Raw genomic sequence first — 21,300 nt, 5'->3', positions numbered from 1 at the left:
ACATACCCTACAATACTCATCTCATATGAATATGTATATACTATACTCTATATCATCTACTGCATCTTTATGTAATACATGTATCACTAGCCACTTTAAACTATGCCACTTTGTTTACAACCCTACATTACTTATCTCATATGTATATGCTGTACTCGATACCATCTACTGCATCTTGTCTATGCCGTTCTGTACCATCACTCATTCATATATATTTATGTACATATCCTTTATCCCTTTACACTTGTGTGTATAAGGTAGTAGTTTTGGAATTGTTAGGTTAGATTACTCGTCGGTTATTACTGCATTGTCGGAACTAGAAGCACAAGCATTTCGCTACACTCGCATTAACATCTGCTAACCATGAGTATGTGACAAATAAAATTTGATTTGATTTGAGTCTGTTATATCTGGAGTACTTCTCCTGTCTTATCTGGTGTCCTGTGTGAATTTAAGTATGCTCTCTCTAATTCTCTCTTTCTCTCTTTCTTTCTTTCTCTCTCTCGGAGGACCTGAGCCCTAGGACCATGCCTCAGGACTACCTGGCATGATGACTCCTTGCTGTCCCAATCCACCTGGCCGTGCTGCTGCTTCAGTTTCAACTGTTCTGCCTGCGGCTATGGAACCTTGACCTGTTCACCGGACGTGCTACCTGTCCCAGACCTGATGTTTTCAACTCTCTAGAGACAGCAGGAGCGGTAGAGATACTCTTAATGATCGGCTATGAAAAGCCAACTGACATTTACTCCTGAGGTGCTGACTTGTTGCACCCTCGACAACTACTGTGATTATTATTATTTGACCATGCTGGTCATTTATGAACATTTGAACATCTTGGCCATGTTCTGTTATAATCTCCACCCGGCACAGCCAGAAGAGGACTGGCCACCCCACATAGCCTGGTTCCTCTCTAGGTTTCTTCCTAGGTTTTGGCCTTTCTAGGGAGTTTTTCCTAGCCACCGTGCTTCTACACCTGCATTGCTTGCTGTTTGGGGTTTTAGGCTGAGTTTCTGTATAGCACTTTGAGATATCAGCTGATGTAAGAAGGGCTATATAAATAAATGTGATTTGATTTTAGAGCACTAAAGCACAGTCCTAGTCCACATGCAGCATACAGGTACCTCTCCCTGACTCTTACCTCTTATTACTTTTGAGATTCTTGGTAATCTCTCTACTTCTAACTCCTTCTCTCTCACACTCTTAGAGCCTCCTTCTTCCTAGCTCCAGCAACAAATCAAGTACAACCTGTGAACACAGAGTCCTCGGTTCCCAGTGAACTTAGCAACATGTGTTTGTGGGTAGACAATAAAAGGATCCGTGGGTTGCCTCTGTCCTCGTCACTATTTCCTTTCATGTTCTCTTCCTACGAGGCCAAGTCACCTCGCTACACTGTATCTAAACACTCCTTGGCTCGCCTGTCAAAAATAGACAACAAAGTGGCTTGGATGAAAGGAAAATGACCATTTCTATAGAAAGTTCAGCTCTGAGATACTGCACAATTGTTATACCACGTTCACTAGGCTCCAGATATGAAGAAAAGTGGAGGATAAGATGCATAGTGACGACAGTGTAGCACTCAATTGTCTTGCAATTTTCCTTGTCACTCAGCTTGATAGTTGCTGAAGTGGCTCTGATGGTTTCACCTTCCAAAGGGCCCCAGACATCACCAATATCGACCTTTGGAGTAAGCATCTAATGGGCCTGTGGTCAGGCGCCTATGGGTGAATCTTGGACCTCTACACATCATCTTCAACATGTTGTCCTTTTGCTGAACTGTGGGAGGCTTCATTGGGATGCCACACCACACCAGCATGGGCTTCCTGCCTGCTCCTGGAAAAGCCCCTGAGAGAAAAGTCTCTGTCTGTCTGTCTGCCTGGGGCTATCCTGTCTGTCTGAAATAAATCCTCTATTTTATCAGGACCTCTATCTGCTGCTGGTGGTGCAGTCTGGGGACTGACCAGGGAAATGTACCAGGATCCACTGCTCACATAGCGCCTACTGTCAGTCTACCGCATCAGCGGGACTCCGACACCAGGTTCAGCACTAGATGATCTGTTAAATGAACAATGAAATGTTCACTGTGTGTGTGTGTGTGTGTGTGTGTGTGTGTGTGTGTGTGTGTGTGTGTGTGTGTGTGTGTGTGTGTGCTGACTGGCACGATGCACACCACAGTGTCTTTCTGTCTCTTTTAACAAGGAGATGCTGTGTTCTCTCCCTGCCCCCACAGCTGTTTGGTCTGACTGCCCTCAACTAAAACAGCTGACATGTTTCCCAGCTGACATGCCAGTAATGGATAATCATAAACATTTTTATAAAGGACCTACTACTGACATCTTCTGGCAGAACAAGGCACACATCTCTGTGGGGAAGTTCATAATCTACACCACAAGGAGGAGTCCTTCAGCCACTAAAATCCGCTTAAAAACGAACACCACTTTGAGCGCTGTCCTTTGCGCCGTTGCTTTTCTTGCCTATAAAAACAACGACTGTGGCTAAAAAGTAACGGCCAACAGCCAACAAAATAGTAAAAGCACTGTGGCTCTAAATGTGTATATGGTATATGCAATTGCGTATTCAGGGGATAATAGACTAACACACACATTTGTCAATCCCCCTTTCCTAAATCTCAGCAGTTTGAGTTCCTTTATTCCCCTCCACCCTCTTTGGAGACACAGGATGAGCAGAGTTTTTGGAATGTGTGCAGCAGCTTCTACGTCACCGCAGTCTCTCCAGTCTCACTCCATCCGAAAAGCCCGAGTCCCGTGGAAAAACAGTTTTTATGGACTTTAAAAACGTTGCAGACGGTAAGTTTGAGTTCTAACTAAAACTTAGAGTTCGATCAGAATGTTATTTATTTTATGAGATACACTCAAAAGGCACATACAATGAAGTCCATGTTCAATAAATTAGATTGCTGCTAAATTAAATGTCCGTTAGCCAATTTAGCTAGCTAGCGAGCCGACGGTAGTAACTAACAGACTAAACTCCACTCTTCCTTCACCATGGAGTGGAGTTTAGTCCGCAACCTAGCTAGGGGTGTTTTTGAAAATACAGACGTGTGAGCTAGCTAACTTACTGGTTGCTATTTTGTTCATGTCTACAAAATAAACGTTACTTAGCTAGCTAAATAGCGAGTTACTACGCTATTAACTAATATAGCCTAGTTACATTTATAGCTAGGTAACGTTCGCTAACTAAGGTAAAAAAAAATTCTAAACTTCTTCTCCACATGCGTTCTGTTCTTTTGTTGGGCTCAACTTGTCCCAATTTGAACTCTTTTGAGGCACAGTGCCCGTAATTTGAGATGGGCAACCATAATTGGGTGATGCTGCAGAAATAAAACGTGTTTTTTGGCTACAAATTATCTAGTTCGATGAGAATAGCTGCGTGATTTTGTTTATATGATTTGGTAATAGCGATCAAGCAATGTCATGCATGTTGAGAGATTGACACTTCACTCAATTGGTTATGTGGCTTTTAATGCACAAATAGAAAAAAGACGGAAGTTTAAGCATTTTTGTTGCAGATGTTAGCCAGCCAGATATCACGTGGGTAGAATAACAGAACATTAATTAAAAATGGTCATATGTTATTACTGCAGTGTCAGTGGCTTCCCAAAAACATTGAATACATCCAGCTTGCGAGGATGCTGTTGATGCTGCAGTCTCGTGCATTGTGGAATCATTTAGGATTTATTAGGTGCAATATTTTGATTACGGGCTCCCTGGGGAGACACGTTAAGTGGGACGCACTGTTCTGTCTCCATGGTGATCGAGAGGAAGCCCTGCCTCGGTGTCGCGGCAGACAGCTGAAGGGGGCGTGCACCAATAGAAAACGAGTAGTCGTTTCCTATGTTCAATCTCATAAAGTCTCATGAAATCCACGATGGTAAGGACAACACGGCATCAACTCGACATCAGCAGAACTGGGTAGATTACCATCGAATACGAATGTAATGCTTAGCATTTTTTGTGTCATCTCATATGGCTCATTCATGTGCTGAATAGTGGAATCCTTGCTTTTTTTACTTCCATATTCTCTACTCTGTGTTCATGCTGCTGTTGTATTGCTGTGATCCCTGCAGAAGGTTTGTTTCTCCCTGACCTTGATTGGGATGCTGCATTTCTAATCTGTAACACACAATCTCTCCGTTGTTGTCTGTCACAACTCAAATCCAAAATAATAATCTAGTATAAATGTATTGTTTTTTTCAGCCATTTTACAATAAAGTCTATTACCCATACCAGCCAGAGACCCAAGGGACCCACTCATCAGCTGGGATCCCCTCCCCCCTAAACTCCCCCCTGAGTCAGCCCTCCTCCCGCAGCCGGTGTCCTCCAGCACCACCCCCACGAGCCATGTCTGCCTCCACATCCACCACCATCCCGCCCTTCCAATTCCGTCCGCGACGTGAGAGCGTTGACTGGCGCCGGATCAGCGCGGTGGACGTGGACCTGGTGGCCAGCGAGCTGGACTTCCAGACCCTGCAGGAGCACATCACAGGGGTGACCTTCAGCAACGTGGAGGGGGAGCGTTGTGTCCGCTGCCAGAGCCCCGTGGACCCAGCGCTGCTCAAGCTCTTCCGCCTGGCCCAGCTGACAGTGGAGTACCTGCTGCACTCCCAGGAGTACTTGACCCTGAGCCTGGGGGCGGCCGAGGAGAGGCTGCAGACCCAGGCCCGCGAGCACCAGCAGCTCCTGGCCCAGCAGCAGAAGCAGGCGGACCAGGCCAAGGTACTGAAGACGGAGCTGAAGCAGAGGAAGAAAATCATTGCCCTCAACCAGCAGGCTATGATCAACATGACCAATTGCCATAAGGTACTGAACACCTCCTCACGCTGCCACTTCTTCTCGGTGTCTGTTTCCATGTGTATTGTACAACAGTTATTCCCACCTTCCTCCTGGGTCCTCCTCTTAGCCATTGTTCCCCAGGCGGTATTCAGAGCTACTTTAGTTTTGTTCAATTATCATTGTCAGAGGAGTGAGAATGCTAACAGGAGGTTCATCTTTGTACATATCTACCTCAATTACCTTGTACCCCTGTGTATGTAGCCAAGTTATCATTACTCAATGTGTATTTATTCATCGTGTTATTATTTTCCTATAATTGTTATTGTTTTTCTCTCTGCATTGTTGGGAAGGGCCCGTAAGTAAGCATTTCACTGTTAGCCTACTGTTGTTTACGACGCATGTGACAAATCAAATTTGATTTGGTTTAAATAAATTATACCATTTAAATCAGAGACATAGTATTGGAAATAGGTTCACCTCGTCCCGTAGCTGTAATGTGGCCACTTTATAAGGATTGGTAGACGTAATCATTATCAGCCTTGTTTTGGGACCTAAACAATAGGATTGTGTTCTGAGCAGATGGTGTCAGCTGGGGATAATTAGACCTACTTCTTTTAACCCACTTACAAAGGGTGGCAAGAGACGGAACCAAAATGACTGAACCACCTCTCCCACCCTCATTCATGTCTCCATAATGACGTTGGTCTCGAGTCAACGTGACGTTTTGATGTTCTATTTTCTACACCAGAAATGTATGCATTTATTGAAAAGATGTAGAATAGAAGGATATATCCTTATACTTTTAAAGGGCATTGCTGTTGAATAGGGCCCAGCTGTTGCCAAGACAACACCTAGTGTTTCATATGACTGAGCATTGTTGCTAGGTGAGAGTGTAACAGGCACGTTGATAACCGAGGTGTCTGTACAGCTCAATTATTGATGTGCCACCATGCATCCAAAAATAGACCTAGATGGGTTGATTGTTTCACACAGGTACTCAAATATATTGCGTCAAGCTACATTTTACAGATACAGAAACTTCAACAGATATACAGAATGCACAGTGTATTTGATACACAGCATCTAGCCTAATTGTCTGCAAAGCACAGAAATGTCGCCTAAAGTGTAGTGCTTTTATCATTCAAGAAACGTCCTGCCTATTTCAGCCTGTGTGTTGTCAATGCAATCTAGAAAATGAACGTTTAAGTCGGCTTTTTTATTGCCATCTTGCACTTCAAGACACGGCAAACGGATGCCAACAGATACACGACCGCCTTGATTCTATCAATGACCAAACCTAATTCAATTTCACTGGCGATTTCCACAGTTATTCCAGAGCAGCAATGTAATTACAGCACACAACAACAAGGGTCTCTGTTGTAGAAACCACCACTTCCCATGCAGCATGGTAGAGCACCAGCATGCAGCGCAACAAGGTATCGGTGGCAGTGTGGTTCAATTTGAATGAAGGCACAAACAGGCTGTGTTGGGTGTCGGGCGTTAAATGTGTCGTGTGATGTGGTTGCTCCAGCGTTTAATCTGCCCCGTCTGTCACTCCTCCTGTGAGCTGGAGCGAGGTGACGCCAGGCATCCGGGGTGAATCACGTCACTCATGCTATGTCGATCTGTCTGCCAGGAAACAGTCCCTAAAGCTTAATGGTAGATAGTATAGTCGCTATGTTGATCTGTCTCCCCGGAAACAGTCATTAAAGCTTAATGGTAGATAGTATAGTCGCTATGTCGATCTGTCTCCCCGGAAACAGTCATTAAAGCTTAATGGTAGATGGCATAGTCGCGGCTTGAGCTTTGGGTTCAGATGTGTTCATTTTTTACACACAGCCCAAGTTGCCTATTACGAAATTGGCTTTACATTTGATCTATAAGTGAAGGTAGCAAACAACATGTATTCAGACCATTGATTCATTCCAATCTTTGCATGGGAATATACTGTTTATGTATAATTCCGTTTCCTTTTCTTTTCCTTTAGTGTCAACATTGTGATAAAGCCTTCATGAATTCCTCCTTTCTCCAGAATCATATGCAACGTCGCCATGCAGACGAGTACGACAGCCGTAAGTCAAGAGAGCTTTAAAAGGTTTGATCATCAGTTTAGAGAGAACGGTAGGGAAAGTAACCGTCAGTCAGGTAAGAAGGTTCACTGCAGCCAACTACCCTGTTTCCTATAGGGAGTCCCACTGGTATGGGTGTCCCCAAGTGCACCACAGTGTTCCTACAATGCTGGAAAACCAGTTCCTATGACATCCCGCTCTAGTTTGCAGCAGCAGTAGACATGTCACACACTCCCACACAGTCTAGCAGAAAGAGAGAGGTGTATCTTTGAGCCCGAGCCCTGAAACACTTGTTAGGCTAACTTTTTCTTCATTAGTATGTCTCTGTTATTGTTTCTCTCAGAGTTAAGGACAGGCAACCAGAGGGAAGTGAAGAGCATTGCAGATGAGGAGGAGATCAGTCGGCTGAAAGGGCAGCTGAGTTACATCACATCTGAGCTGGAGTCACAGAGGCAAGCCCTCTTGGCCAAAGCCTCTCAGGTGGGACAATAAGAACCGTGCTTGTTTCCATGGCATTGATCAGTTTGCACTTGCGTATTTGTTTTGAGCTTTTGACCATTTTCATTCTCTTTTCATCTGTAGGAAAGAGACCAGCAGTCCATGCACCAGGATTTGATGAGAAAGCTAGAGAGATGGAAGGAAGAAGAACACAGGAAGATAGAGGAGATGAGAGACGGTTTCCGGAGGGAGATAGAGATGCTTCACAACAGGAACGCTCTTCTTCAACAAGTTAGTCCATTTGGCAAAGCACTGACTTTCATGGTTCTGTGTCCAGTTCAAACTGATGTGTTGGGGATTTGGTTCTGTAAGTCAGGGAGGTTTTTGTTTGAATGATTTGATGTGATCTGTACAGAAAGTGGATCTCAAGATGACCACTCCTGAGAGGAGGCCCAGTCCTGCTCCCCAGCAGACTGACCAAGACATGGATGAAAAAAACAATGTTGTGGTCCAGAAGATGGATCAGAAACACAAGAAACTGGTAAGCAGCTAAGCAGTACTTCTTTTCTTGAAATATTTCAAGTTGTGATAACAACAAAAAAATATCAACTATTTATTTTGTTACAGGAAGAAAGGTTTACATCAAAAATAGAAAAAATGAAGGCTAACCATGAGAGCGAGAAGAATCAGGTAAGATGTGGATGACACATCTGTGAAGCTTTCATGAAGAATACTGCTTAACAGAACTACTTCTGTTGAATAGTTCATTCAAGGTCAGCGGAGAGCCTTGAAAGAGGCAGCCATCGCAGTGGGATCTCTAACGTCTACGTCTGTCCTATGTCTCCTCTCAGTGGCAGGATCAGTTTAGCAGGTTGGAGTCGTCTGTGGTGGAGTGGCAGCAGCAGAGCCAGAGGCAGAAGGAGGAGAGTGACCAGCGGCTTCAGGAGCGGGACCTAATCATCTTCTCTCAGCGAGAGAAGGTCAGTTCCCTCACCACCACCCCCTGGCGACCCGGCCACCGGGGCAGCTGGGAATATCAGGAAACAGGGCGCCTACTTGGCCCTCATACAGGAAATCCTGGATTGATGGGGCCGGATGGACGTGTCATGTTTTCACACGCTCATATAGTGTAGTCGTCAGGGCCACTCTGACTTCATAAGCATGTTAAGAAGTTAAATTAAATTAGATCACGCCCTTGGGGTTCAACAGCTTTGAATACAAAACATAAAAATATATATAATTAAGAAATGTAGCTAATTGTACTTCTTCTTTTCACAGATAAAGCACATGTCCTCAAATCCACCTACTAAAGTAGTTGAAGTTCCAGGTATGCATACTTTTTCTTTGACTTTATTTTTTTTATTACTATGTTTATATTTGTCAAATTTGGATATTAGCTTGAATCTGGATGTTAGCTTGAACTTATATTAGCGCTTTGTAGTTCTGTAAAGAACCTGTTATTGTTGACAATTGTTCCTACTTTGTATGTTTCAGTGATCATAACAGCCCCAGCACCAGAGCCTAAACCAAAGAGAGTAGTGAAGGGTAAGTTATTAGCAGGAGATTCCCATCAATATGTAGCTCAGTCGATCTAGACATCTGCGCCCTTTTGCTCAGAGAAAAGGTATGCAAGCACGTAACATGACTGTTCTGTCAGCGATCTCTCCCCGTTGATCAGACCTCCCAACGAGACACCATTAAAGATCAATGTTATTGTACCCTCTACCTGAGTTCCTTCCTCCTAATTCCCGCTCTTGTCTGACCTCTGACCCCCTGTGTTGTCCAATCAGAGCAGCCTCCCTCTGCTCCTAAACTGGATCCTATAGAGGAGCTGTCTGAGGAGGACAAAGGTAACACAGTCTAGATGGCAGCAGCGCATGTCTGTCTGCTCCATGCATGCTCTCTGCATGGACGTGTGAGTCGGTCTGTGATGCCTGCCATGTAGTCGGTGAGCATTTGTGAAGTCGAGTCATTCAAAGCCACGTTGGCCCAAAAAAGCAGCAAGATGGTCTCCTCTTCTGCCCATCCCTCTCCAGAATCCTGTGGCTGTTAGCTGTAGTTATCTATGGCACAGGTCCTTTGTAGATGGAAGAAAAGGAATATGCACCTCTCTCTCTCTCAAATCATTTTCATGCTTGCCCAGCCTGTCCTCTGAAACTACAAAGGCGTCCGTGTTATTTTGAGTGTGTTATCAAGTGTATGTGTGTAACTGTACTGTACCTGTCTGGTGCTTGTCATAGACTCGTCCAGCGTGTCTGAGAAGAAGCCAGTTGTTGTAATGAAGCAGCCGTCTTCTGTGACCAGTGTCCTGAGGAAGAACCCCAACATCAAGAGGGAGCTGCGTCCCGCCCTGGAGCAGGCACTCCTAGAGAAACTTGAGTCCCTGGGAGTCAAACCGGTATGTACTGTACCTTCATGAGTACAAATACACAATGGAATCTTTAAAATCACACTCTGTGGAAGATCTATGCCATTAAAGAGTCAGCCTGACCGATACACCATCAAAAACATACAACAAATTGACTTCACTAATAGACTTAAGGGATCATTTGTCTCCCCAGTAAAGATAATCGTTATGATAGTTAAGCGTCTTCCGTTTTCTAATCTACACAACTCTGTAGGGGCTGAGGGGACTCGGAGGCAGCGAGTACAGTGATCTCATGGCTAAGGTGCGCTCGGAGAGAGAGAGTACGGCGAGGGACATTCCAGACTACTGGCGTCACCGTGAGGATGTGGCTCACACATTGCGTCTGAGACTGAAGGACAAGAGGACGGGGAGTGACTCTGCCCCCGAGCAGCGGGTCAAACCAAAACAACCCACTCAAGGTACATGTATTTGTATTTATCATGGATCCCCCATTAGCTGCTGCCAAGGCAGCTATTCTTCCTGAGGTCTGGCAAAGTAAAGGCAGTTATACAGTTTTAAAAACATTACAATACAATCATTATGTAAGTCACAACACACTAAGTGTGTGCCCTCAGGCCCATACACCACTACCACACATCTACAATGCAAAATCCATGTGTACGTGTGTATAGTGCGTATGTTATCATGTGTGTGTATGCAAGTGTCTGCCTATGTTTGTGTTACTTCACAGTCTCTCTTCCACTTTGAGCCATGAGAGATTGACATGCATGTCATTCATGTTAGCTCTCCTTGTACTTTTAAGGGCCAGCCGTGCTGCCCTGTTCTGAGCCAACTGCAATTTTCCCAAGTCCCTCTTTGTAGCACCTGACCACACGACTAAACAGTAGTCCAGGTGTGACAAAACCAGGGCCTGTAGTAGAGGTCGACCGATTAATCGGAATGGCCGATTAATTAGGGCCGTTTTCATAACAATCGGAAATCGGTCTATTTGGACACCGTCATGTTAAAAGGAACCACCAGCTTTCATATGTTCTCATGTTCTGAGCAAAGAACTTAAACGTTAGCTTTTTTACATGGCACATATTGCACTTTTACTTCTCCAACACTTTGCATTATTTAAACCAAATTGAACATGTTTCATTATTTATTTGAGGCTAAATTGATTTTTATTTATGTATTATATTAAGTAAAAATAAGTGTTAATTCAGTATTGTTGTAATTGTCATTATTACAAATAAATGTACAAAATCGGCCGATTAATCTGTATCAGCTTTTTTGGTCCCCCAATAATCGGTATCGGCGTTGAAAAATCATATTCGGTCGACCTCTAGCCTGTAGGACCTGCCTTGTTGATAGTGTTGTTAACCTCTCTGGGATCGTTCGGGACGCTAGCGTCCCACCTTGCCAACAGCCAGTAAAATTGCAGAGCGCCAAATTCAAAACAACAGAAATCTCATAATTAAAATTCCTCAACCATACAAGTATTTTACACCATTTTAAAGATACACTTCTCGTTAATCCAACCACATTGTCCGATTTCAAAAAGGCTTTTCAGCGAAAGCAGAACATATCATTATGGTAGGTCAGCAACTAGTCACAGAAAGCATTCAGCCATTTTCCAACCAAAGAGAGGTGTCACAAAAAGCAGAAATATAGATCAAATTAATCACTAACCTTTGACGATCTTCATCAGATGACCCTCCCAGGACTCAATGTTACACAATACATGTATGTTTTGTTCGATCAAGTTCGTATTTATATCCAAAAACCTCAGTTTTACATTGGCGCCATGTTCAGAAATGCCTCCAAAACATCCGAAGAAATTGCAGAGAGCCACATCAAATAACAGAAATACTCATAAACTTTGATGAAAGATACATGTTTTACATAGAATTAAAGATAAACTTGTTCTTAATGCAACCGCTGTGTCAGATTTCAAAAAAGCTTTACGGCAAAAGCACAATATTCAATAATCTGAGAACAGCGTTCAGCCACAAAAGCAAGCCATACAGTTACCCGCCAAATTGTGGAGTCAACAAAAATCATAAATAGCATTATAAATCTTCACTTACCTTTGCTGATCTTCATTGGAATGCACTCCCAGGACTCCCACAAGAAATGTTTGTTTTGTTTGATTACGTCCATATTTATGTCCAAACACCTCCAAATACCATTTTGTTCGCGCGTTTAGTTCACTATTCCAAAGGCATAATGCGCGACCACAAAATCCAGACGAAAAGTCAAGAGTTCCATTACAGTTTGTAGAAACATGTCAAACGATGTTTACAATCAATCCTTAGGGTCTTTTTATAATGAATCTTCAATAATATTCCAACTGGACAAAAGCGTATTCATTACAGAGGAAAAAGAAGGAACGGCGCGCCCTTGTGACCACGCAGTAAACAACTGATTGGCCACAGCCTAGTCCACTAGTTGAAACAGCTCTTATTCTTATAAAGTCTTATAAAGACTGTTGACATCTGCTGGAAGCCTTGGGAAGTGCAATCTGGGTGCTATAGACACAGCATATTGGATAGGCAATCACTTAAATTAAACTACAAACCTCAGATTTCCCACTTCCTGGTTGGATTTGTCTCAGGTGTTCGCCTGCCATATGAGTTATGTTATACTCACAGACATCATTCAAACAGTTTTAGAAACTTCAGAGTGTTTTCTATCCAATACTACTAATACTATGCATATATTAGCATATGGGACAGAGTAGAAGGCAGTTTACTCTGGGCACCTTATTCATCCAAGCTACTCAATACTGCCCCCCTGTCACCAAGAAGTTAAGAAGGCAGAGCAGCGCTTTATTATTAGCTACTGTTGTTTCAATATGTTTTTAACCATGACAGTTTACTGTTCAGTATTACTCCAAGCAGTTTAGTCACCTCAACATGCTCAATTTCCACATTATTCATTACGAGATGTAGTTGAGGTTTAGGGTTTAGTGAATGATTTGTCCCAAATACAATGCTTTTAGTCCTAAATATTTCCAAAACTAACTTATTCCTTTCTACCCATTCTGAAACTAACTGCAGCTCTTTGTTAAGTGTTACAGCCATTTCAGTCTCTGTAGTCCTAAACAGCTACCCTGGGGAATTCCTGCTTCTACCTGGATTATGTTGGAGAGGCTTCAATTAAAGAAAACCCTCTGTGTTCTGTTAGACAAGTAACTCTTTATCCACATTATAGCAGGGGGCGCAAAGCCATAACACACATGTTTTTCGAGCAGCAGACTATGATCGATAATGTCAAAAGCTGCACTGAAGTCTAACAAGACAGCCTCCCACAATCATTTTATCATTCATTTCTCTCAGCCAATCATCAGCCATTTGTGTAAGTGCTGTGCTTGTTGAGTGTCCTTCTCAATATGCGTGCTAAATGTCTGTAGTCAATTTATTTACTGTGAAATAGCATTATATCTGGTCAAACACAATTTTTTTCAGAAGTTTAGTAGGGGTTGGTAACAGGCTGATTGGTTGGCTATTTGAGCCAGTAAAGGGGGCTTTACTATTCCTGGGTAGCGGAATAGCTTTAGATTCCCTCCAGGCCTGAGGGCACACACTTTCTAGTAGTCTTAAATTGAAGGTGTGGCGAAATCGTCCGCTATTATCCTCAGTAATTTTCAATCCAGATTATCAGACCCTGGTGGCTTGTCATTGATAGAAAACAATCATTTTTTCACCTCTTCCACACTGACTCTACGGAATTCAAAAGTACAGTTCTTATCTTTCATAATTTTGCAGCATTAATAAAGATGTGATCAATACATGTTGATTATTTAATTCCTGTGTTGTATGTAACTACCCTGGTAGGTTGACTGACAACCTGAACCAGGTTGCAGGCACTGGTTACAGTTTGTTCCTGAGTGGGCAGCTTGATGAGAGCCAGTCAATATTTAAATCACCCAGGAAATATACTTCTCTGTTGATATCACATACATTGTCAAGCATTTCACAGATATTATCCAGATACTGACTGTTAGCACTTGGTGGTCTATAGCATGTGGGGAGTATGAGGACTTAGAACTTTTAACTCATTCAAGAATGTTCATGGGGTTTTTGCTGAGAGGTTCATGTTTCATCTCATTGGTCGATTCCATTCTCTTGTGATAGTTCGCTAGCATGCTGCTGGTGACATTAATCACGTCCCCCTTAATCAATGTAACATTTAAGCCTTAACTTCTTGACGCTACCCATCCCTGTCGCTGGATCATTTTCGTCAGCAACCTCTGAATAGCATAGCGCAACAGTCAAATAATATTACTAAAAAATATTCATATTCATGAAATCACAAGTGCAATATTGCAAAACACAGCTTAGCCTTTTGTTAATCCACCTGTCGTCTCATATTTTAAAATTATGCTTTACAGCGAAAGCAATCCAAGTGTTTGTGTAAGTTTATCGATAGCCTAGCATAGCATTAGGTACACTTAGCATCAGGAAGCTTGGTCATGAAAATCAGAAAAGCAATCAAATTAACCGTTTACCTTTGATGATCTTCGGATGTTTTCACTCACGAGACTCCCAGTTACACAACAAATGTTCCTTTTGTTCCATAAAGATTATTTTATATCCAAAAGAGCTCCGTTTGTTTGTCGCGTTCTGTTCAGAAATCCACAGGTCAGAGCAGTCACGACAACGCAGACGGAAATTCAAAATAGTCTTCATAATGTCCACAGAAATATGTCAAACGTTTTTTATAATCATTCCTCGGGTAGTTTTTAAAATATATATTCAATAATATATCAACCGAGTGTGTAGGTTTTTTAATAACAGCGGGAGGAACAATGGCTGCTTTACTCTGTAGCGCAAAAACTCACTCTGAGAGCCCCCACCTATCTACTTACGCAATGTGATCTTTCACGCTCCTTTTTCAAAATAAAAGCCTGAAACTATGTCTAAAGACTGTTGACACCTTAGGGAAGCCAGAGAAAAGGGAGTCTGGTTGATATCCCTTTAAATGGAGGATAGGCATGCAAAGGAACAGACGGGTTTCAAAATAAGAGGCACTTCCTGATTGGATTTTCCTCAGGGTTTCACCTGCAATATCAGTTCTGTTATACTCACAGACAATATTTTGACAGTTTTGGAAACTTTAGAGTGTTTTATATCCTAATCTGTCAATTATATGCATCTGGTCCTGAGAATTAGGCCGTTTACTTTGGGAACGTTATTTTTCCAAACATAAAAATAGTGCCCCCTAGCTTCAAGAGGTTTTAAGCTGCTCCCAACAGGAGTCATGTCCGTCACCGTTGTAACCTACTTAGGACTCGAGACATCTTCAAACAAACTAATCAGCTGATTGTTGTTATTCTGTCCCTCCTGAAAGTGACCCAGGCCAGACAACGGTCCAGCAGCCTTTCCTCCAAGGTGACACAAGTGATGTCAGGACCACCAGCAGCGCCTGCCAAACAGCCTGCCCCTCGGACCCTTACCAGTACCCTGCCCAAGACCTCCACTCCCAAGTACGTACCGAGTCAGAATCTCCTGCTGTTTGTCTCACGCCAAAGACTACCTCGCCACTGGCTTCATTTATGTGGTATCAGAAATCTGAGTACATCATAGTCTGTTGCATTGAGAAGGATACCATAGAAAGTGAGTTGTCTTACAAGCTGTGTCTTATTACCTTATAAGGGAGTGATTGATTGTATGTTCATTTCAAATGATGACATTGCCTTTGGCCTCGTAGGACCCCTCCCTTCAGCTCAGACGACGAGTCAACAGAGGAGGAGGAGTCTGAAGAGGAGAAGCCACCTCAGAAATCCAGGCAGGAGCAGAGAGTCCCTCATCACAGAGCGTCCCAGCCCAAACCAACACAACCCAAGACCACCCCCCATCACAAACTCACCCAGTCCAAACCGGTCCAGGCCAGATCTGGCCGGCCCAGGACCACCCAGGCTCAGCCATATAAACCCCAGCAGCCCAGAAGCGCTGCGGTCAACACAACCAAGATGGGGGTCACCGTAGTAGAGAGTGAGGGAGAGTGGACAGAGGGGAGTGAGTTGGAGGAGATCGACCAACAACAGCTCCAGAACTACAAAGACCAGAATGGGAACGTACAGAAGACTACAAATAGTAAGAGGGACTTTTGTTGTTTTTACTGCTATGATTTACTCCTTTGTGTGGTATTAAGTGCTAATTTCAGATAACAACACACACATCCCAAGTCTACAGCCTTTTCTTTTTTAGTTGTGTGTTTATTGAAAACTGTTACCCATAGGTTTTTATACGTTGTGCTGACCATAGTTGTCTTTCCAGATAACCTGGTCAGGGACTTGACTAAGAGCCTGGAGAAGCAGCTTGCAGACCAAGGACCAAAGAAGCCGCTAGGGGGAGTGAGCATCTTACCAGAGAGGAAAGACAAAGACGTTGTACGGGAACTCAAGGTGAGAAATCCTCTCTCGCCTCCTCTCTGTTGTGTCATCATCAACTCAGAGTAACATAAGACACAGAGAACAAACAGAACATTTGCTGATGTCAGAATGTTCCCATATCCTAATCGTGTTCATCTGGACTGTTATGTGGCGTTTCAGTATACAAACGATGATGATGAGGATGACTGGGATATCTCCTCGTTGGATGACCTATCGGTCCCCGCCCCCGTGGGCAAGCCCACCGCCCCCGTGAGGAAGAGCCTGGACTCAGACAGCACTACCAGTGTCTGGGGAACATCCACCGGGAAGGGACAGAAAACAGGTCAGTCTCACTGACTCTCACAGACCCGGCTCCATTCAGGTCCCTTTATCCTTCACCTTCAGCCTCTGATGATGTTTATCCATTCCCCAGGTTTGAATGAAGCAGGAACCGGCAGCACTCTGAAGAGCAGCCTGGTCTCTGTCAGTGACTGGAGTGACGATGATATATAGTCATATGGAGGGTTTACAGTTCTACAATGATAAAACTCAATATGACGCCCATAGGAATTCTTTGGAAGACAAATATACTTCTACATGATTTACCGATACTGTTAGAATAACAGTTGCATGTAGAAGAGACTTAACGAAGAGATCCTCTCTGTTCAGGACACAGTGTATCTCTAGAGATATACACCTATGACAGTGGTAGCCATCTGCCTTGTGGCAGTTTTCAGTGTTTTTATTTTATATACAGATTATATATTAGCTATAGTGAATTGTCAACTTAGAGGTTTTATGAAATGTGATATTGCACTTCATGTGAGGTACCTGTATGATTTGTGTCAAAACAATTTACATGACATTTGTAAGACATTTGTGTGTCCTATGAAAGAAAATCTAATTTGTTTTTGTATCTAAAATATTTATACATGCTAGCAATAAACATTTATTTTTGTATCAAATGGAAACATTCATCCCTTTCCTTGATGTCAATTCAGTTCACAAAAGGAACACAGTTATATGTTAGTAAAACAGTCATACATAAGGTGTAGGTGGCGACACAGTTACCAAATCAAATTGATTCAGTTCTCACAATGTTTTCATGGTAACTAACGACCAATGATATGAAGCAGTGTATTTCCTGCGGTACAGGAGCTACTGCAGCTCAAACAAAATCGTCCCTGCTATACGTCCCAGTGGTCCTTGTTGTCCTGATCTTTCTGCCACCTCTGCTCCCTTGGACCAATTGTGGCATTGGAGTCACTCTGGAAGAGTTTGGCATCATGTATGTGCGTCTGGTCCGAGCTGTGGCATAGGAGTTAGGTCTGCGGGGCCTTTTCTTTGATCTGGAAGACGGAGCAAGAGAACTGAGATGATGTTACACATTCGACACAAAATATATTCCTCTGATGCCAACTATTGTCTTTCGAGTGAAGCAGGAATTTTGTGGATTGTATTTACGTTGAGCGTAGACCCTCCTTTCCAGAGAAAAAACTGAGTACGAAACCTCCGGTGATGAGCAAGATCGAGCCTCCCCAGCCAATAAAAACCGCTGCTCCGATTTCAAATCTGAAGAGACAAAATTAGAAAGCATATACTGTATACTTAACTACTTGAAACCAATGTTGTTCCCGCAGTCTCATTGAAAAAAAATCCACTCACTTCTGTGCCTTGAAATTGGGATCCACAAACTCTGATCTTACTTTGTTACCCCACCAGGAGTACACGATCAGGCCAGCAAATCCTAGGAGGAAACAGCTATTATTATCATATTCAACTAGGCAAGTCAGTTAAGAACAAATTATTATTTACGGTGACGGCCTAACCCAGACGACACTGGGGCAATTGTGCACCGCCCTATAGGACTCCCAATCACAGCCACTTGATACAGCCTGGAATCAAACCAGGCTCTGTAGTGACGCCTCTAGCACTGAAATGCAGTGCCTGAGACCGCTGCCCCACTCTGGTCCGCTGCCCCACTCGGGACCGCTGCGCCACTTCGGTTACTAATCAGGTACTCCATAAACATATCTTACCAGACGCCAGATAGGTGATTCCCCCGGCGAAGGTGACCCGTGCGTTGGCGAGCTCTGACCCTCCAATCTTGGTGCACTTCATCCCTATCAGTGTGAGGACTCCAGCGAAGAACCCAAGGATGACAGAACAGATGGACAGAGCCCTTACTGAGTGGAGGAACACTGATGCAGAGAGTAGAACACTCAGTTAAACAGGAAGCCAAAGTACAGGACTACAGTTAAGTATTATACACTGAGTATACAAAACATTAGGAACAACTTCCTAATATTGAGTTGTACCAACCCACTTTTGCCCTCAGAACAGGTTCAATTCATCAGAGTATGGACTCTGCACAGTACTACAAGTCCCGTGTGGCTCAATTGGTAGAGCATGGCACTTGCAAAGCCAGGGTTGTGGGTTCAATTCCTATGGAGGACCAGTATGACAATGCTTGCACTCACTACTGTAAGTTTCTCTGGATAAGAGTGTCTAGATATGATATGTGTCAAAAGCAGGGATGCTGGTCCATGGTGACGCCAATGCTTCCCAAAATTGTGTTAAGTTGGCTAGATTTCCTTTTTCATTCTTGATGCACACAGGAAGTGTTGAGTGTGAGAAATCCAGCAGCATTGCAGTTCTTGACACAAGCTGGTGCACCTACTACCATACTCTGTCAAAAGGCATTTAAGGCTTTTGTCTTGCCCATTCACCCACTGAATGACACACATACACAATCCAATTGTCTCAAGGCTTAAAAATCATTCTTTAAGCTTTCTCCTCTTCCTCTACACTGATTGAAGTGGATTTAGCAAGTGACATCAATAAGGGATGACAGCTTTCACCTCGATTCACCTGATCAATCTATGTCATGGAAAGAACAGGTGTTTTTAATGTTTTGTACACTCCGTGTATATTGGAGTTTGTGGATTCCAGTCTATGGTATCACTAGTTCCGTCTGCAAAATGTTGATCATGATATTCATATTCATACTTCTGCTCTGCCCCATTATCTGCCTGTAATATAGTACTGTATAAGAGCATCTGCTGAATGACAATCAACTGCCCCGAACTGCACTGAAGATCGAGATAACCCTCCAAGTTGTAAGCGTCACTATCCCATCATGTATCATCAGAATCACACATCCATGGAAGTTGTGACAAGCTGACCAGAACATACCTGGTAGTCCCAGCATGGAGGGGTACTCTTTGCAGTCGGACACCCCCGTTGAGTCTGAGACACAGTCCTTCCAGAGGTTAGAGAAGTAGTTGCCGGTGGTGAGCACCACGCTGCCCACTTCAGACCAGGTCCAGTACTCTATAGCCAGGGTGGAGCTCACCAGAATCCAGCCAGCCAGACACGACACAAAGCAGCCTATCTCCATGTACATCATCACCGTCCTGTGCTTCATGATGATGGTGATAAGGAAGATGCTCTCCTTGAGCTTGGCAGTGGTTCCTAAAAAAAAAGCTGTGTTTACGAAGAGGATTTACCAGAGAAATGGATGTAGTGAACAAAGCTGGAGTGAAGTTCCAGAGTTGCTCAGGATCTTCGGTCTGTGGAAGTCAAGGTGCAGCCAGGCACTTGCATTGTTATGTCACTGATGCCTCCCAGTCAAACCAGCATTATGGACGTTTGGCTTATCTCACAGGGTTTTGCTCAGTAAGCAAACGTCTCTTTTCCCACGATCCAGGGGGAGATAGTGTCAGGGATTGGGAGTGGTGAAACTGTTTCCCGCTCTCCCTTCCCTCGTATGGGGGTTTGACTAGGTCTCTCTCTCATAGCCCTTTATCTCAAATCACAGTGGATGAACTGCTCCCTCCGAGCTAAGGTCACAAGATACTGGTGCATGTAACTGATTCATGTCAATATTCTCTGGACAAATTGATAATGATCTATGTAATATAGCCTATAGAGTAGAGCTGAGGACAGTATGCTAAAGTAGATCTTTATTGGATAATTTGTTTTGCCACAATAATTAAAATAGCATTTTAAAATGAAAAACATGCTAATACACACGGAACAGCTACACACAAAAACACTTCATTCCCGCTGCAACATGCACATGCTACACAATCACAACCAGTCACTGTAGACGTGCGTCTTGTTGGATCCCTTTGGCTCCTGTGACTGTTTGGATTGGCTGTTTTCTCCAGTTGAGAATTCTCTGGTGAGGGGCACCATGGGAAATCTGGAGGAAGGGGCCAATTCCACCCTGCTAGAGAAATTATATTAAGCGAATTAAGATATATTCAGAAAACATGCACTCAACATTTACGCAAATCGCATTGTAGACTGATAACTGAAAATACACCATTCATTTATTTATTTTAATTTTATTTCCGCTTTATTTAACCAGGTAGGCCAGTTGAGAACAAGTTCTCATTTAAAACTACGACCTGGCCAAGATAAAGCAAAACACAGAGATGGGATAAGACATGGGATAAACAAACGTACAGTCAATAACACAATAGAAAAATCTATATACAGTGTGTGCAAATGTAATAAGATTAGAGAGGTAAGGCAATACTTAGAGAAGCATGCTTATGTGGTGTTGTATGTAAATTAGGCATGTATGCTTATTGTCGCTTATACTGTACTGTGAATGGGCTACTGTGAATATAGTGGCAGAGAACAGAATGGGTCCTAATATGATGAGGAAGCCTATCACTAGGCCAAGCCAAAGAGCAGATCCAATATTATACCTAAGTAGGGAAAATGTAGGCAAAAAACAGCTTGGCATTCCCATACAGTTTTAAAGAAAAAATCATATTAGCAGACACTGCACCCATAAGACTCCTGATTATTCCACACAGAGATACCAGATACGAGACAAGAGATTCTAGTACTCAAACCACGTTTCACCGTCCACAGAAGTCCACACAGTTGGCTACAGTGGCGGAGTCCTCAGAGCAGTCCTTCCACAGGTTGGACCAGCGCCCGACCTGGGCCACCCTCAAGTAGTCGATAGCCAGGGTGCAGGCCACAATCACCCAGTCCAGCATGGACACCTCGAGGCCCAGGATCTGAACCAACCTCCTCCACATTCCTCTGTCTGGACAGGTGGAGAGGATCGCTCACAGGGACTACCGAGGGTAAGTTACTGGATCTATTGCAAGGTTACTGATTTCATCCAATCTAGTCACGGAATTCACAAAAATGCATCCAATAAAAATCATTCCATATTCACTTAGCACAAGATTGGAGCGTCGGTCTGTCAGCTGTGCGGCATATGGTTGGTTTAAATAGGACACTGGC

The 21,300-nt window shown here is 43.4% G+C and overlaps 2 protein-coding genes across 2 annotated transcripts; one reads left to right on the top strand and one right to left on the bottom strand.

Annotated features, from left to right (window-relative positions):
• Positions 1 to 2,731: 2,731 nt before the first annotated feature.
• Positions 2,732 to 16,992, top strand: LOC139412980 (cilium assembly protein DZIP1-like). Its single transcript, XM_071159916.1, has 18 exons — positions 2,732 to 2,804; positions 4,215 to 4,817; positions 6,778 to 6,862; positions 7,203 to 7,339; positions 7,442 to 7,588; positions 7,713 to 7,838; positions 7,925 to 7,987; positions 8,149 to 8,277; positions 8,576 to 8,624; positions 8,792 to 8,842; positions 9,088 to 9,147; positions 9,538 to 9,695; positions 9,919 to 10,123; positions 15,003 to 15,138; positions 15,363 to 15,748; positions 15,932 to 16,059; positions 16,207 to 16,369; positions 16,460 to 16,992. Exons 2-18 carry the CDS (start codon positions 4,359 to 4,361, stop codon positions 16,537 to 16,539), a joined length of 2,562 nt encoding a protein of 853 aa, XP_071016017.1. The 5' UTR covers positions 2,732 to 2,804; positions 4,215 to 4,358; the 3' UTR covers positions 16,540 to 16,992.
• Positions 16,738 to 19,714, bottom strand: LOC139412981 (claudin 10d). The gene is made up of 5 exons (XM_071159917.1): positions 19,222 to 19,714; positions 18,066 to 18,227; positions 17,692 to 17,773; positions 17,491 to 17,598; positions 16,738 to 17,375 (listed from the first exon to the last, which is right to left on the bottom strand). Exons 1-5 carry the CDS (start codon positions 19,451 to 19,453, stop codon positions 17,195 to 17,197), a joined length of 765 nt encoding a protein of 254 aa, XP_071016018.1. The 5' UTR covers positions 19,454 to 19,714; the 3' UTR covers positions 16,738 to 17,194.
• Between the last annotated feature and the right edge of the window lie 1,586 nt (positions 19,715 to 21,300).

This window comes from Oncorhynchus clarkii, chromosome 7 (assembly GCF_045791955.1).
Source record: "Oncorhynchus clarkii lewisi isolate Uvic-CL-2024 chromosome 7, UVic_Ocla_1.0, whole genome shotgun sequence".
Taxonomy (NCBI): Eukaryota; Metazoa; Chordata; class Actinopteri; order Salmoniformes; family Salmonidae; genus Oncorhynchus; species Oncorhynchus clarkii.
Note: the sequence above shows the minus strand (reverse complement) of the source record. Positions and strands in the feature narration are given on the sequence as shown.

Coding starts and splice junctions, on each gene's coding strand:
- LOC139412980 (XM_071159916.1), top strand. CDS start 4,359: ATGTCTGCCTCCACATCCACCACCATCCCGCCCTTCCAATTCCGTCCG. Junction 4,818..6,777: donor ACATGACCAATTGCCATAAG/GTACTGAACACC, acceptor CTTTTCCTTTAG/TGTCAACATTGTGATAAAGC. Junction 9,696..9,918: donor AGTCCCTGGGAGTCAAACCG/GTATGTACTGTA, acceptor ACAACTCTGTAG/GGGCTGAGGGGACTCGGAGG.
- LOC139412981 (XM_071159917.1), bottom strand. CDS start 19,453: ATGAAGCACAGGACGGTGATGATGTACATGGAGATAGGCTGCTTTGTG. Junction 18,228..19,221: donor CTCCATGCTGGGACTACCAG/GTATGTTCTGGT, acceptor TCTCTGCATCAG/TGTTCCTCCACTCAGTAAGG. Junction 17,376..17,490: donor AAGGAGGGTCTACGCTCAAC/GTAAATACAATC, acceptor TCCGTCTTCCAG/ATCAAAGAAAAGGCCCCGCA.